This window comes from Vipera berus (assembly GCF_964194415.1).
Source record: "Vipera berus genome assembly, chromosome: 4".
NCBI lineage: Eukaryota > Metazoa > Chordata > Lepidosauria > Squamata > Viperidae > Vipera > Vipera berus.
In genome coordinates, this window is record NC_138206.1 from 9,366,316 (window position 1) to 9,383,085 (window position 16,770).

The 16,770-nt window shown below is 44.8% G+C and overlaps 1 protein-coding gene across 1 annotated transcript in view; it reads left to right on the top strand.

The window, feature by feature from the left end:
• CCDC81 (coiled-coil domain containing 81) overlaps positions 1 to 16,770 on the top strand; it is a gene marked incomplete at its 5' end in the record, with an annotated part of 37,034 nt that overhangs the window by 4,180 nt on the left and 16,084 nt on the right. The window contains 5 exons of the mRNA XM_081326589.1: positions 1,998 to 2,154; positions 3,451 to 3,707; positions 7,387 to 7,472; positions 9,625 to 9,716; positions 12,743 to 12,863. Of these exons, the coding sequence (XP_081182715.1) occupies positions 1,998 to 2,154; positions 3,451 to 3,707; positions 7,387 to 7,472; positions 9,625 to 9,716; positions 12,743 to 12,863 (713 nt within the window). The remainder of the gene's footprint in view (positions 1 to 1,997; positions 2,155 to 3,450; positions 3,708 to 7,386; positions 7,473 to 9,624; positions 9,717 to 12,742; positions 12,864 to 16,770) is intronic.

Consider the following 16,770-nt stretch of genomic DNA (forward strand, 5'->3'; position numbering starts at 1 on the left):
TGGGGTAGATTGCAGGGTTGATAGTGAAATATAATTTTATCACATTTTACCTATCTGCATCTTAAATTGCCATCCTTGATTCTAATTTCATTTTAAAAATGTATTTTATCCCAATTTCATTTTAAATTGTATTTTATTTCTATTTTATTCTAAATTATACTTTAACTAATTCCATGCTAAATGGCTTTTACTGTATTTTAGGATGACTTGTGTTTAGAACTCTGCACCTTGATATTAGCCACGGGCTAATCAATAAAGGTTATTATTATTGAGAAAGAGGAGTTACTGTGCCTCCCTGACAATAAGGGCTATCCTGAAAATAAACCCTAGCTTGATTTTTATGCGTGTGCCTAATACAGGGGTAGGCAACCTTGGCTCTTTTATGACTCTTGGACTTCAACTCCCAGAATTCTGGGAGTTGAAGTCTAGAAGTCATGAAGGGACCATAGTTGCCTCATGTTGGCTCAGGAATTCTGGGAGTTGAAGTCCACGAGTCATAAAAGAGCCAAGGTTGCCTACCCCAGGCCTAATGTAAGCCCTATCCACCCCCAAAATAAGCCCTAGTTAAGGGCCTGTGCTGCTGGCCGCCTGCCCATTCCGTCTGGTTGTTTGCGGTGCTGCCGTCACGAGGTGAGGCAAAGCAGGTGGCGGAGGGGGTGGAACTGCCCTACGTGCCTCGCACACGCTTCCTCAGGGCCCCCGCAGCCAGGCCTTCTACATCCCAACACCTGCCTCACCTCATGGTGGCGGCACGAACAGCTCCGTCCAGCAGGAGCCTGCATGGCCACCACCAACCCACCACTTCTGTGGCCGCTCGCCATTGCTTGTGCGCGTGGCCCCCGACCTCCATTTCGCTGGCAGAGGCCTTCAGGAAAGGCTTCTGCAGCCGAAAATGGAGCCCTGGATCTTATTTCCGGGGAAACACGATACTAGAGACCAGCAGGAAGTCTCATGTATCTTCAAACCAGGCATATGGTCACCACTTTCAAATAGGTCCTCAAAGACAGACATAGCATTTATCTCAGCTATTACTCAATTTGCCCTTCCTTCCTTCCTTCCTTCCTTCCTTCCTTCCTTCCTTCCTTCCTTCCTTCCTTCCTTCCTTCCTTCCTTCCTTCCTTCCTTCCTTCCTTCCTTCCTCCTCCCTCATTTATTTCCCACACAAATTTTAAGATCTTTTCTCAGTCAGAAGACAAGGGACTAAGAATCTATAAGCATAAACTGTGTTAAATGGTACCCAAGGCTTGCTTACTTCATCCATGAGAAGTTCTCATTCAGAGCAATCAAGACATTTCATTACTGACTCAGCTGGTGCTGCAGTATTAAAATTCTTTTGTTCTGTGATTTATTATTCCTTAAGAGCAAGCCTTCCAATTCTCTCTTTGCCTGTCTGCCTGCCTCCCTATTGTTACATTTTCAGAACAGACCAGTGTTTGTTCTGATATTTATGGGGGAAAATGCTGGTTTGGTGAGTTAGTTTTGTACAAAATGTCAGAGCTGAAATATGATTTTTCAGTTAGTTCTGTACAGGTAGTCCTCGACTTACAGCAGTTCATTTAGTGACCACAGCACTGGAAAAAAAACTGGTCACTGACTTCTGACCAGTTTTCACACTTATGACCATTGCAGCATCCCCATGGTCACATGATCAAAATTTGGGGGCTTGGCAACTGGCTTGTATGGGTGACGGTTGCAGGGTCCCGGGGTCACACGATCATCATTTCTGACCTTCCCAGCTGGCTTCCAACAAGAAACATCAATGGGGGAAGCCAGATTCACTTAATAACTGCATGATTCTCTTAACGACTGAAGTGATTCACTTAACAATGGTGTCAAGAAAGGTCATAAAATGGGGGCAAATGTCACTTACCAACTGTCTTAGCAGCTGCAACGTTTGGCTCAATTGTGGTCGTACGTCAAGGTCCACTTGTACTGTAGGTTGAGAGCCTTCAACGTTTTGCTGTTCCAACTCTCACTTAGAGCTCTTTCTTTTCCAGGGTGTCCAAATTCCTGGTCTTGGGACATTCTCCTTCCTTAGAGAGAAACTGCAGGTTGGCAACAACAGATCCATCCTCCTGCAACGGCCTGTCTTCCTTCTTTCTGAGAAACTTGCCCAGATCCATGGACTAAAATTCAACAAAATACGCATTCCGGGTGAGAAATTCCATTGCAAGCTTTTCCTGTTCCTTCAAATCTAAAACCTTTGCTTGATACAATCAAGTTACCCACTGAACAACAGAAATCGTTTTTAAAGGATCATTTATTTATTTTATCAGACTTGTTGTCTAGGTTACAGCTCCTCTTTCTGTCTCCCAAGGTCATTCCTGCACACCATTACAGTGATTGATTGACTGGATCCCTATGGCTCCATAAGGACGGGCTCTAGGTGTCTATGGAGATTCTCAGTCGTCCAAGTCATAGTTGTCTCAAAGTTGCTTTTTCAAAAGGCAACTGGACTGTTGTTGTTTTTTTGTTATTGTTTTGAAGAAGATGAAGACGTTTCACTTCTCATCCAAGAAGCTTCTTCAGTTCTGTTGGTGGAGGATGGAAGCATAGATCTCCTTCATTCCCCCCTATCGTAACAACTGATGAAGCTTCTTGAATGAGAAGCGAAATGTCTTCTTCTTGTTCCTCAAAAAAAACAAAAAACAGTCCGGGCTTTTTTCCCTTGAAAATGTTTCACTTCTCATTCAAGAAGCTTCTTCAGTTCTGAAAAAGAAGGGAAATGCTTTCAAGAAACACCCCGCCCCCCTCTGAGAAAGTCATCTTGCCTTTTGGAAAAACACCTTTGGGACCTAAAGTTATCCTGCTAACATGTTATCTAGAGCCGTGGTGTCCCAGTGGTTAGAATGCAGCATTGCAGGCTAAACTCTGCCCACAGCCTGGAGTTCGATCCTGACTGGCTCGAGGTTGACACACCCTTCCATCCTTCCAAGATCGGTAAAAGGAGGACCCAGATTGTTGGGTGGGGGGGCAATAGGCTGACTCTGTAAACCGCCCATAAAGCATTATGGGGTGATACATAAGTCTAAGTGCTATTGCTGTGACCGTAGTGGTGAACCTATGGCACACAGAGCCCTCTCTGTGGGCACGTGCACCATTGCCCCAGTCCTAGGCCTTCAGCTAGGTTTTATAAAACCATTTCGCTTTAGGCCTCCGCCGCTGTGTGCAAAAAAAAAAGGTTCAACCAATCATTCAACTTCAACTTCTTGCAAGGAAAGAAAAGATCTGGCAAAGTTGGAATTGATTGATTGAACTTTTTAGTCTCACCCAGTCTGCCGTTACCACTGCAGCCACGCCCACCTAGTGGGCCACGCCCACCCAGCACCCAACGATACACAAGTAGGCTTTGGGTTGCAGCTTGGGCACTCGGTCTCTAAAAGGCTCACCATCACTGTGATATGATATCAGTTTGCCTATAGAGTATTTCTCCCTTCCATACCTTCTTAGGTGATATCCCTATTGTCCAGCTGAATTTCATTGTGTTGTCCATGGATGGCCCGTTCAACAGGGACACAGTAGAAGGATGCGTCCGAGAGACCCTCCTGTCTTTCTCGAGGTCCATTGCCACCAAACAGACGGTCGAGTTCACCTTCAAAGGGATTGGCGTCCTGATCATCCGGGATAACAAGGTGAAAATGAAGTTTTATAAAGATTTTCTTCACACCATGGATGGAAGCGGAACACTCTTAAAAGCCCTGACAAATGTAAGTTGGTTAGGTATTCATTATGTTCTAAAACTCGATAGCCTTATGGTTAAAGGTAAAGGTAAAGGTTCCCCCTCATATGCGTGCTAGTCGTTTCCAACTCTAGGGGCCGGTGCTCATCTCCGTTTCAAAGCCGAAGAGACAACGCTTGTCTGAGGACGTCTCCGTGGTCATGTGGCCGGCATGACTAGACGCCAAAGGCGCACAGAACGCTGTTACCTTCCCACCGTAGTGGTCCCTATTTTTCTACTTGCATTTTTACGTGCTTTTGAACTGCTAGGTTGGCAGAAGCTGGGACGAGTAACAGGCGCTCACTCTGCTACGCGGCACTCGGGATTCGACCCGCCAAACTGCCGACCTAACCCACTGAGCCACCACATCCCTGTGCCTTATGGTTATATCTTAATAAAAAAACCCTGCTAAATGATAAATTCAGCGTGACGATGGCACCCAAACGACCAAGTGACGGGGGTTCAAGCCAAATCAGGTTCAAGTCAAATCTGAGATGCCTGGATTTGCATTTTTGTAACAATTAGGTATAATTAATTAAATTAACATAAGTATTTGAAAAATTACAAATATAAAATTAATATAATGAAATTAACATTGTTATGTTTTATAAACAGCATGTTATAATTTTTCTCAGCTGCCATATATGTTTATTTTTCTACTATATTGCAATTGTTTCCAATCATTTTTAGACTGGTTTGCTACTAGACTCACATGCCTGAGATAGGTGGCCATAAAAATTAAATAAACAATGAGAATGAGAGTGGGAATGTGATGTTTTTGGATGATTGTTTAAGGCCATTCTTCATGAATACTAGAGGGAGGAAGATTATATATCCATCCATCCATCCATCCATCCATCCATCCATCCCTCCATCCATCCATCCATCCCATAATGTTGTAATAGCTTTACAATAAAGTAGAATTACAGTAGCTCTTTGGGTGGTCTAGTCCAGGGCTTTTCAACCAGTGGTATGGGTACCACCTGTGGTACATTGTCACCTGGCAGGTGGTACGTGACCATCCTAGAGAAGTGGTAGCGGGGGAGGGGAATGAGCTGAATCGATGGCAGCACCACACAAGCCTGAGCAAGAGACGGCTGGAGCTGCAGGACTGTCAGGGCTCAGTGGAAGCACCAGGATCAGCGCTTCTTCAGGGCTGTCAGGGCTCAGTGGATGCGCCAGGATCAGCGCCAGGCTCTAGCTGGAGCTCAGCATTGATCCTGGCGCTTCTGAGCCCAGAAGAAGCACTGATCAGCTGGAATGTTGCAGCATCTCTAGGGTCTTGTGATTTACATGCAGATGCTTGGCATCTGATTCATATTTATTTATTTATTTATTTATTTATTTATTTATTTATTTATTTATTTATTATATTTGTATACCGCCCTTCTCCCGAAGGACTCAGGGCGGTGAACAGGGCACATATAAAAAATACAGGATACAAAAATTAAAAAGGAATTAAATAATAGCCCAGCTAAAACAATCGATAACAATATAAAAATCCCCATTAAAACCTCAACATATCCCCCATCAGGCCAGGCCGGCTTGTTCAAATAGATGGGTCTTCAGACCGCGTCGGAAGGAGCGAAGGTCAGGTGCCATCCGGAGCTCGACCGGCAGCTGATTCCATAAAGCCGGAGCGCCCACAGAGAAGGCCCTCCCCCTGGGGGCCACCAGCCGGCATTCTCTGACCGGAGGCACCCTGAGGAGGCCCTCTCTGTGGGAGCGCACAGGGCGGAGGGAAGTTGACGCCGGCAGCAGGTGGTCCCCGAGGTACTCCGGACCCATGCCATGTAGGGCCTTAAAAACCATTACCAGAACCTTGAATCTCACCCGGAAGACAACTGGTAACCAATGCAGCTCGCGGAGCAAAGGTGTAACATGGGAGTACCGGGAGACTCCCAAGACATCTCTCGCGGCTGCATTCTGTACCAGCTGGAGCCTTCGAGTGGTCTTCAAGGGAAGCCCCATGTAGAGAGCATTGCAGTAGTCCAGACGAGAGGTCACAAGCGCATGAGTGACCGTACACAGGGCATCCTGGTCTAGATAGGGCCGCAACTGGCGCACCAGGCGAACCTGGGCGAAAGCCCCCCTAGTCACAGCTACTATGTGATCTTCCAGAGTGAGCCGCGAATCTAGGAGGACTCCCAAGTTGCGAGCCCTATCTACGGGGGGTAAAAGCTCACCCCCCATAGAGAGAGGTGGAATATTCTGAATATCCTGGGATGCCGAAATGCACAGCCACTCAATCTTGTCAGGGTTGAGCTGAAGTCTGTTCCTCCCCATCCAGACCCGAACCGCCTCCAGGCAACGGGACATCACGTCGAGGGCATCACTGGGGTGGTTTGGGGTCGAAATGAAAAGCTGGGTATACGCTGATGATACCCAACTCCAAAACCACGAATGATCTCACCCAGCGGTTTCATGTAGATGTTGAACAGGAGAGGCGAGAGGACCGACCCCTGAGGAACTCCACAAACGAGAGACCTTGGGGCCGACCTCTGCCCTCCTGCCAACACCGACTGCGAACGTCCCAGGAGATAGGAGGAGAACCACCAAAGAACTGTGCCTCCCACTCCCAATCCCCTGAGACGCCGCAGCAGGATACCATGGTCGATGGTATCGAAAGCCGCCGAGAGGTCTAATAGGACTAGGACAGAGGAATATCCCCTGTCCCGGGCCCTCCAGAGATCATTCACCAGAGCGACCAATGCCGTCTCCGTGCTGTACCCGGGCCTGAAACCTGATTGGCACGGGTCTAGATAATCCGCTTCATCCAGGACCAGGGGGAGCTGATGCGCCACCACACTCTCAACAACCTTCGCAAGAAAGCGAAGGTTGGAGACCGGACGAAAGTTATTTAACACAGCTGGGTCCAAGGCAGGCTTCTTGAGGAGAGGTCTCAAGACGGCGGGGAAATTACCCTCACTCAAGGAAGCAGATATAACCGCCTGGAACCAGCCTCGTGTCCCCTCCCGAGCTGCATAAACCAGCCAGGAAGGGCATGGATCCAATAAACATGTGGTGGAGCTCAACCTCCCCATAATGCTGTCCACTTCCTCAGGGGTCACAGAATCAAACTCCTCCCAGATAACATCGACAAGACCGCCTGTGTCCTGATCGTCAGACTCTGCCCAGTTGGAGTCCAGACCGGTCCGAATCCGAGCGATTTTATCCAACAGATGACCGTCACAGTGTCCCAGGGTCATGTGAAGTGACCAAAATCTGCTGCAACCACCCAGCAGACGGGGGGAATAAAAACCAAACACCCACCACCACACCACCCCCGCTGCCAATCCTCAACAGAAATGCTCACAACAATAAAAACCTCGGACAGGAGGAAGAGCGCCGCCGGGCGGGAAGGCAGGTGTCTTGCTTGGCTGTGGCTTGGGGGGCACTTTTTTCAGTGCCATTGTCACTTCGAACAGTCACTTAAGTGAACTGTTGTAAGTCGAGGACTACCTGTACTTTATCACTTCTTTCCTTTTTTTGGTGATCAAGTTTTTGACACCTTGCTAGGCGACTGGTGGTACTTGGATGTTGCCATATCCTAAAAGTGGTGCAATGGGTGAAAAGGTTGAAAAGCCCTGGTCTAGTCTATCTTGTAAGGCTAATTGTAGGTTTTATCAATCTCTGGATGCCATGTTGATTCTCCTTTTCTTCAACAGAGGCCAGGAACTGTGGACTCTGTATTGTCAACCAGAGACTCATCCACTCCACTATTTTGCTCTTCCAACACTGCGGTGTTTCCAAGGTGGGTGTGTTTCTCTAATCAGCCCACAAGTTCTCTAACCCAGGGGTCTGCAACCTTGCGAACTTTAAGACTTGTGGACTTCAACTCCCAGCTGGCTGGCTGAGAAATTCTGAGAGTTGAAGTCCACAAATCTTGAAGTTGGCAAGGTTGGAGACCTCTGCTCATCTGCAGAATAAAACCGGCAAGCGGGGTTCAATGATTTGGAGGCTGGTCCAGAAAGAGGAACCATCTTTTAATTTACATTTTCATTAACTGCTCCCTGCTCCCTGGTGGGAAATGGATTGTAAAGTGGAAGTAACAGATGGGTTAGTGAATCCAGGGATGAGGTTTGGTGGCCTTTGATGTTGGGCTTTGGACCAATGTGACGGATGCCTAAGCACACTATGGCTGGTCCCAAAGATAAAATGAATGCGCTACCATTAAAAAGGAATTGTGCCTTCTATGACCAGAATGTGGAATTTATACATTTTAGTGATTGACTTGCTGCAGGTTTAGATTTGCATGTACAACCCCTTTAACCCCTTTAAATGACATTTTGTGTACAGGTAGCCCCTGACTTACAAAGGTGCTTTTTCAGGAGGCATCTTTCTTGTTTTTCTTTGAAGATGTTTTGCTTCTCATCCAAGAAGCTTCGTCAGCTCTGACTGGATGGTGGAGAATGGAAGGATTCATACTCCTTGCAGACAGCTGGTCATTTGCATTCTTTCAGAGAGTCATTGAGGCCCCTTGGAGGTTTACCTGTGTCCTCAGGGTCACTTGAGTGGTGCAAATAGGGGTGGAGCCTTCGTGGCTGGAAGATGTTTTCTGCCCTGTGTCCCATGACTGTTGAAGACAGACGCAGGCTGTTGGGGATGAGTCTGTGTTGTCTGCATCTCAAACTGAGGCGCAGATGGTTCCTGTTGTCTGCAATGTTTTCTGGAAATCCGTTCATGCTCCCACACCAGAGCCGAAGAAGCTTCTTGCTTGAGAAGCGAAATGTCTTCAAAGCAAAACAAGAAAGTCCAGTTGCCTCCTGGAAAAGCACCTTTGGGACAACCATGACCTGGATGATAGAGAATCTCCATAGACAATTGAACCCCAAATTTCTGTTTCTAAGCAAGACAGTTGTTAAGTGAATTTTGCCTCATTTTATGACCTTTATTGTCACAGTGGTCGGGTGAATCACCACAGTCATTAAGATAGTAACCCGGTTGTTAGGTGAATCTGGCTTCTCCATTGAGTTTACTTGTCAGAAGGAGATCACATGACTCCGGGACACTGCAACCGTCATCAGTACATGCCAGTTGCCAGGCACTGGAATTTTGATCACATGACCATTGGGATGCTGCAGTGGTGATAAGTGCGAAAAACAGTCATAAGTCATGCTTGTTAGTGCTGTTGTAACTTCGAAGAGTCATTAAACAAATGGTCGTAAGTCAAGGGCTATCTGTAATGGGAAGTAAGAAGAACTATGAGGAACAACTGGAAAAGGCGCAGCTAGGACAACATCAGATAAAAGAAATTTGATTCCAGGCCAGAATGTAACCTGAGTAAGCGTCTTAGGTAAGACTCTTCCTATTACTCAGAAAAATAAAGGCAGGTAGGAGAGAAGGACATTCAGTCTTGCAAAGTCTGTTACCCTAACTCAGGGGTCTTCAAATTTGGCCCTTTTATGACTTGTGGACTTCAACTTCCAGAATTCCTCAGCCAGCATGCCTGGCTGAGGAATTCTAGGAGTTGAAGCCCGCAAGTCATAAAAGGGCCAAGTTTGAAGACCCCTGCCCTAACTTTATAACAAGAATATTAGTATGCACGACTAAGCGGTGCAGTGGCCTAGAGGTGGAGTTCTCACCTCACAATCAGGAGGCTGTGAGTTTGATCCTAAGTAGTGGCAGATATTTCTTTCTCTGGGCTGAATGAGTAGTCTGCTGCAAACTCTACATAGGCCTCAGGAAGGGCATCCATCCAGTAAACACTCAGGCTCCATTCAGTTGCCCCGACCCACAAGAGATTACAGGGTCATTAAGAAAAAAATTAGCATACATGACTTTGGTTTGCTTGTCTGGTCCATCTTGTAGGGCTAATATTTTCAGACTCTTGAAATGCAAAGCAGCCAATGAACCCTTTTAGTGTGATTGATTCATTGATTCAGTTTCCCCCCCCCCCCCGATAGGTTTGAGGTAAAAGAAATGGAAACCATTGCTGAAGAAGGCGAAAAGTCGAGCAGACAGCAGGAGCAGCTGGACAAAGAGAGCTCTAAAAAAGGTTGGATGAGAATTTTTGTGAACTGTGTTATTGTTATTTACTTCACAAGTAGCAAGGATAAGCATGTGTAGATGCTGTTTTTCTGAGATCTGATTGGAAACGGGCTGTAGAGAAATCCAAGTCCTTGTAAAATCGCTGAAAAACGTAAATCAGGGGACTTCAAACTTGGCCTTTTTATGACTTGTGGACTTCAACTCCCAGAATTCCTCAGCCAGGCACGCTGGCTGAGGAATTCTGGGAGTTAAAGTCCACAAGTCATAAAAGGGCCAAGTTTGAAGACCCCTAATGTAAATCATGGCTGTAATGCAGTGGAGGGAGGAGGAATAAATGATCACCCCATCTCAGTTCTGGTGTCCTCTTCTTTTTATTGGAAGGTTTAAGGAAAAATAAAATATTTGCGATATTTCAGTTACCAGACATACTGTTCTACTTAAGAAAATGAGGTGTCAATAGAAGAAAATATATGTAGCTCAGTGAATAGAAGAATAACATTATTGTCACTGAATGTACACTAATCAGCAAACATTAAAATGAAATTTCATCGCATTCAGCTCTCAAAGGGTTACCACCTCTGATATACACTACATAAATATGACAAAAATAAATAAATACAGAATTATGCTTATACCCACATATATTATATGCACAGAGAAACAACAGTCTAGTTTGGATTATGTATACATGTGCATGGCGAGAGAAAGGAATCTTGCGAGTTTACCAGACGGATGGCATAGGGAACAAAGCTATTACAGAATTGGGTAGTCCTGCTATAAATACTTCAAAACCTCCTCCCAGAGGGGAGCAACAGAAAGACTGTAAAGTGGATGTGTGGTGTCCCTAACAATGCTTTGAGCTCTAAGCACACAGTGCTTATAAGCAGCATCCTGAATACCAGGGAGCAAACTCCCTATGATCTTCTCGGCTGTCCGTTCCATTCTCTGTATGGACTTTCTATCTGAGGTACTGCTGCCACCAAACCAGACAGTGATGCAGTTTATTAAAATGCTTTCAATTGTGCCTCTGTAAAAAGTGGCCAGGACAGAAGGAAAAAGATGTGCTCTCCTCATCTGACGCAGGAAATGCAGACACTGGTTTGCACGCTTCAATGATGTGGAGAGGTGAATTCAGATTGTTAGTTATCTGCACCCCCAGGTACTTAATACCGTTGACCACCTCTACAGCTCTACATCCTTGATACTGAGTGGAGTATGACTCTGCCGGCTCTTTCTAAAATTTACAATGATCTCCTTTGCTTTATCAACATTTAGAACCAGGTTACTTTTAGCGCAGCAGTCCACTAGAGCCTTCACCTCTTCCCTATAAGCATCTTCATTGTCATCCCAGATAAGACCCACCACTGCCGTGTCGTCTGCATACTTCACAATATGATTCGTCGCGGATTTGGTACAACGTTTGTGGGTTATCAAGGGGAATAGTAGCGGACTCAGGACACAGCCCTGTGGAGAACCTGTACTCAAGGAGATGGAATTGGAAACTTTCTTTCCAACTTGCAGAACCTGGGGCCTATCAATAAGGAAATCAAGTATCCAGTTACATAAAGGAGTATTAAAACCTAATAGGCCCAGTTTGCTCACCAGATGTTGAATGTGTTGAATGCTGAACTAAAATCCACAAACAGCATTTGCACATGAGTATTCTTCCCCTCCAGGTGCTGTCCTGGAGTGTTGTCATTGGTGCTCTGCTCTATGAGCTTGATTGTTTCCTTGCAGATGTTTCATTACCCCACTAGATAACATTATCAAAGGTAGTGACTATAGAGTTTGCTCCCTGTTTATATACTATAACTTGCCCTGCCAGTATTAATGGGGTGGTGTTTTCTCCTTGGTAGTTCCTTAATTAGGGTATTGTTTTCTGCTTGTTTGTCTGGTGTTAATCCCTGCTTATATGGGTATTGGCTACTGGAAAGAATGTGTTCTGGTCTTGATAGACTCGGAAACTGTGAGCATCCTAAGGTAAAAGGTAAAGGTTCCCCCGCACATGCGTGCTAGTCGTTTCCAACTCTAGGGGCTGGTGCTCACCTCCGTTTCAAAGCCGAAGAGCCAGCGCTTGTCTGAGGACGTCTCCGTGGTCATGTGGCCGGCATGACTAGACGCCAAAGGCGCACGGAACGCTGTTACCTTCCCACCAGAGTGGTCCCTATTTTTCTACTTGCATTTTTACGTGCTTTCGAACTGCTAGGTTGGCAGAAGCTGGGACGAGCTCACTCTGTTATGCGGCACTCGGGATTCTACCCGCCAAACTGTCGACCTTCTGATCGACAAGCTGAACATCCTAACCCACTGAACCACCACGTCCCTAGACCAGTTCAAATCCAAAAATGCTAAGGAATTCCTGGAAAATTGGCATTCAGACAAATCAGCCCACCAATATAGATATAGAACTAAACTGTATTTACACGGTTCAAAAGAAACAACCAAAAGCTAACAAGGAAACAAAAAAAGACCAGCATATATCCCCTCCAAAAAGGCCTGTAACATGCCCTTTTATCTTTTTTAGGACCAATGGTATAATAAGATGACTTCAGATATTGGACTGAGAGGCCTTGAGAATAAAAGTGCTTTTTAGATGGCCAAGTCCTCTGTTTTAATTCCTTTTCTTATTTTGTTGAGGGAGTTCTAAACGTTTACCCCCAAATTCCCCTTCTAATGACACTCTTTTGTAGAAGGGTGATAGAAGTATCTGGTGCTAGAAGAGAACCAGTGATGCTGAGAGACTCAGACAATATATGAATTTAAAATGGCAGCCCAGTTCCAAAACATCTGGTCCAGAGTGGACCACCTTGGCACTGGTTGGGTTGGAAGAAGACTAGGTTAAAAGACGGGATCATATAGAGGTGTTGTGGGCAGACTGTCGAAGAAAAACTTGCTTTGGATCCCAAGTTCTCTTACCTCTTCCATCTCTGTACTTCTTGAATCTAGAAGGTCCTCAGTTAGCGTGAAAGTTCTTTCATTGACAGCTTGCTGTTGTGTCCTAAAGTTCCCAGATAACCTCTGCTTTATTTACAGAAAACGTGTTCTCCAAACGCTTTCTCTCCCGTCAAGCAATTTTTCCGGCCAAAGTGACCGGGATCAGTTTGACTGAGGAACTTGAGAAAAACCTGAAGCCCAAACCACCACCACCTTCAAGGTAGATCTTAAATCTGAGAGCATCGGTGAGATTCTTCTCTTAAGATTCAAGGTGCTGGTAATGACCTTTAAAGCCCTACATGGCATGGGTCTGGAATACCTTAGGGAGCACCTGCGGCCGGCATCAATTTCCCTCCGCCCAGTGCGCTCCCACAGAGAGGGCCTCCTCAGGGTGCCACCGGTCAGAGAATGCCGTCTGGTGGCCCCCAGGGGGAGGGCCTTCTCTGTGGGTGCGCCGGATTTGTGGAACCGTTTACCGGTTGAGCTCCAGATGGCGCCCGACCTTCGCTCCTTCCGGCGTGATCTGAAGACCTACTTGTTTGAACAAGCCGGCCTGGCCTGATGGGTTTGGGTTTTATTATTGTTTTTAACGTACTGTATTTATTGTTGTTTGTATTGGACATTATGTTTAATCTTTTTTAATTTTTGTATCTTCGCATTTTAGTATATATTGCCCTGTTCACCGCCCTGAGTCCTTCGGGAGAAGGGCGGTATACAAATAAAATTATTATTATTATTATTATTATTATTATTATTATTATTATTATTATTATTATTATTATTATTATTATTATTATTATTATTATTATTATTATTATTATTATTATTTATTATTATTATTATTATTATTATTATTATTATTATTATTATTATTATTATTAAAAAAAGAAGGAGAAGCTAGATATCTTCCTTTTCTCTAATTAAAACAGTCATTTTTTTGCCATTTCTGCTAGCTCCATCACTTTTCTCATCTATTGGAGTGTTGGCGCATCTTTCCATCTCTGTGCGTAAAGAATTCTTGCTGCAGGCAAGGTCATTTTGCTCTGGCCTTATGAAACAACCCTGCACTGATTCTTAAAGTGATTATAAAGATAAAACCAGAGAGTTTTCTTTGGATTTAATGGAAAAACACTTGGGGGAAAAATATGGGTCTTTGATGTTATATATGTTGATGGCAGCAAGATTACTTTATCCACAAAAATGGAAGGACGTTTTGATTCCCACAATGGATGAACGGCTGCAAAACTTGATGGAGTTGGCAGAGATGGCTAAACTTGACTGCTCTGATTAAAGAAAAACAACAACACACAATTACTTTTGTTTCTGCTTGGAAACGGCTTCTGGATTTTGTGCTTGAGGTGGGGGAGAAAATGAAACTTTGATTTTGGGTTTTGCCGATTAGATAGGTTTGTTCTTATAGAAATGACTAGCTTATATTTATTATATAAAAATAAAAAGCTGAGGTTTGATGTATTCAACTGCAGCAAAAGGAATCAGAAGTCGGTGCCTTTTCTTACTTTGCCCTATGCTTTTCCCTCCCTTATTGTCCCACGATTTTCTTTTGTATTTTTTGCATTTTATATAACATTTGGATAAACTAATAAAATGTTGAATAATATATAAAAAAGAAACAACCTTGCATTGAGGGATGCTGTTGCTTCTCATCCTTTTTGGCCTGGTGGTCCCATTATTTTGATTTGATTGTACTTTATTTAAGATGGCGAACAGACGGGAAGAGAGATATAAAAGTGAGGAAAGTAATATAAAAATGTGTTAAAACTAATTTTGAAACAACAGCTCTGATCCAAGTCAGATCCCGGTTGATCAGACAGGCAAGGCTTGGAGTCCCATATTTCACCTTGCATAATTCATCTCCCTTTGTTGCTTTTCAATTCAAGTTTGGTGGTGGTTAGCATTATTCATGAGGTCCAACTGAATTCTATCCTTCCTCTTCATCGCAAGCCATTGTTGAGCCAGCGTCTTGCGCACCGGTTGGCTTTTAAATATTTTAGAGGATCGTCTTGAGTAACGGAGCCTGCCAACTGTTGATCTTTTGTCTGTTGGAAAGTACCTCTGAACAGCTGGCTTGCCTGCAATTTACAGTAATATGTAGGGGCCTCTTGGTGTTTAGTTTAAGGCACGCCTTTGTAAAAAGGAGGTAAAAGGGAAAGGTTTCCATGTCAGTTGGGTCCAGCTCTAGGGCATGGTGCTCATATCTGTAAGCTAGAGAGGTCCATTTAATGATGATGATGATGATGATAACTTTATTGTCACTTTGAATGTACACCAATCGGCATACATCAAAATGAAATTTCGTTGCATACAGCTCTCAAAGGGTCACCACCTCCGATATATTTATTTTATTTTATTTATTTTAATTCCATTTATATCCCGCCCTTCTCCGAAGACTCAGGGCGGCTTACAAGCTTAGCAGTAGCCTTCATTCTATGTATATGCCTGCTTATTAGGGCTTTCGGCCCCACCCAAGCGGCATTATTACAAAGTCAGCTTAATTGCCCCCAACAATCTGGGTCCTCATTTTACCTACCTCGGAAGGATGGAAGGCTGAGTCAACCTTGAGCCTGGTGGGATGCGAACTTGCACTAATTGCAGGCAGCTGGTGTTAGTTAAGGAGGCATTAGCCCACTGCTCCACCAAGGCTCCTTGTTTGGGGCCCGCTCAAGTTTCACATTGTCCATTTTAGTCTCTAGGGAGTGAACGATGGCAAACAGGACAGATGGAAACGGGGCTCCATGTGGATTAGCCCTCAAGTTAGCTTGTATTCTGACAGCCTTGCCTTCTTTCCTTTTTCTGATGCTGACTCTTCCACCCTTTCCTTAAAGAGGCCTTGCTTCTTTTCGCCCCTGGAGCACACTGCTGCTGCCGCCGCCACCAACTCCTCCAAAAGCCTCTCTCTCTTCCTCTGGGCCTGCCAACAGCCTCATACAGTTCCTTCGCTCCATAAGCTCCAGGTCCTCTCCTCCTCTGCCTCCTCTGGAAACAGCCCTGATTTGCAGTAGAATCCATCACTGGGCCAGCAGTCAGATCTTGCTGCTGGTAGAACAAATTCAAACAGCGCCAACGACTTTTAACGGTCTCACCAACAGTTCCAAAATAACTAGAAACTCGCCAGGCCAGCAAAGATTGTCGGTCGTATGTTGTATGTTACCTTAGTTCCACTATGTTGCTCAAACACATTAAAATCTTCCTGATCATGTGGCCTATAGCTCTTACTATCCCTCCCAAAACTATTTGCCTTCAAGAGCCAATGCAGCCGCAGCCATTCCAGGCGCCGCCATCTTAGAATAGGGAATATCCTACAGCCAGTAAATGGAATTTAATGTTACAATCAAAATTCATACTTTGCTAGTCACTCTGAAAGTTGTCTTTCTGTGATCATGTGACCAGCGTGGCTGTATGCTAAAGGCGCACAGAACACTGTTATCTTCTCACTGAAGTGGTACCTATTTATCTACTTGCATTTGCACGTTTCCGAACTGCTAGGTAGAGCAGGAGCTGGGGTAAGGAAAGGGAGCTCACCCTGTTGCATGGTGCTCGGGTCTTGAACCCGAGCTTTCAGCTCTCCAGCTAAAAGCTCAGCATCTTTAACCGCTGAGCTATCGCGGCCCCTTGTAAAAGGAGGAGTGAAATGGAAATAAACCAAAATCCACCTCCATTCTTTATACTCGGGAAGAGTTCTCATTTCATTTGGAGCCACCTTTTCCACCCCAAACAAATGATTTTAATTGTCAGAATCCATTTATATCATATTCATAAACATAACATTATTCCATGGATCCTGCCATCTCCCGAGGAGGAGGGAACGGATGTGTGTTGGGCCTGTATTAGGCATTTCAAAGGAAAAGAGAAGCCTTTTGAACTGGAGGAACAAAAGAGGGGTGTTAGGGTAGGATCATCTGGCTTGTGTCACGGAAGAGAGCAATAAACATAAAAGGTCCTAAGTTCCTTTTTCCCACGAGAGGGATGATACGAGGTAAATGATGGGGGACTGACCAAATGGGGTTAAGGGGGGGTTGAACCGGGAACTCTTTATAAGGGTTTAGTTTGTAGAACAATATTAAGTCCTGTTTTGTATTCCTACAACCAAGCATGTCATAGTAAAGATT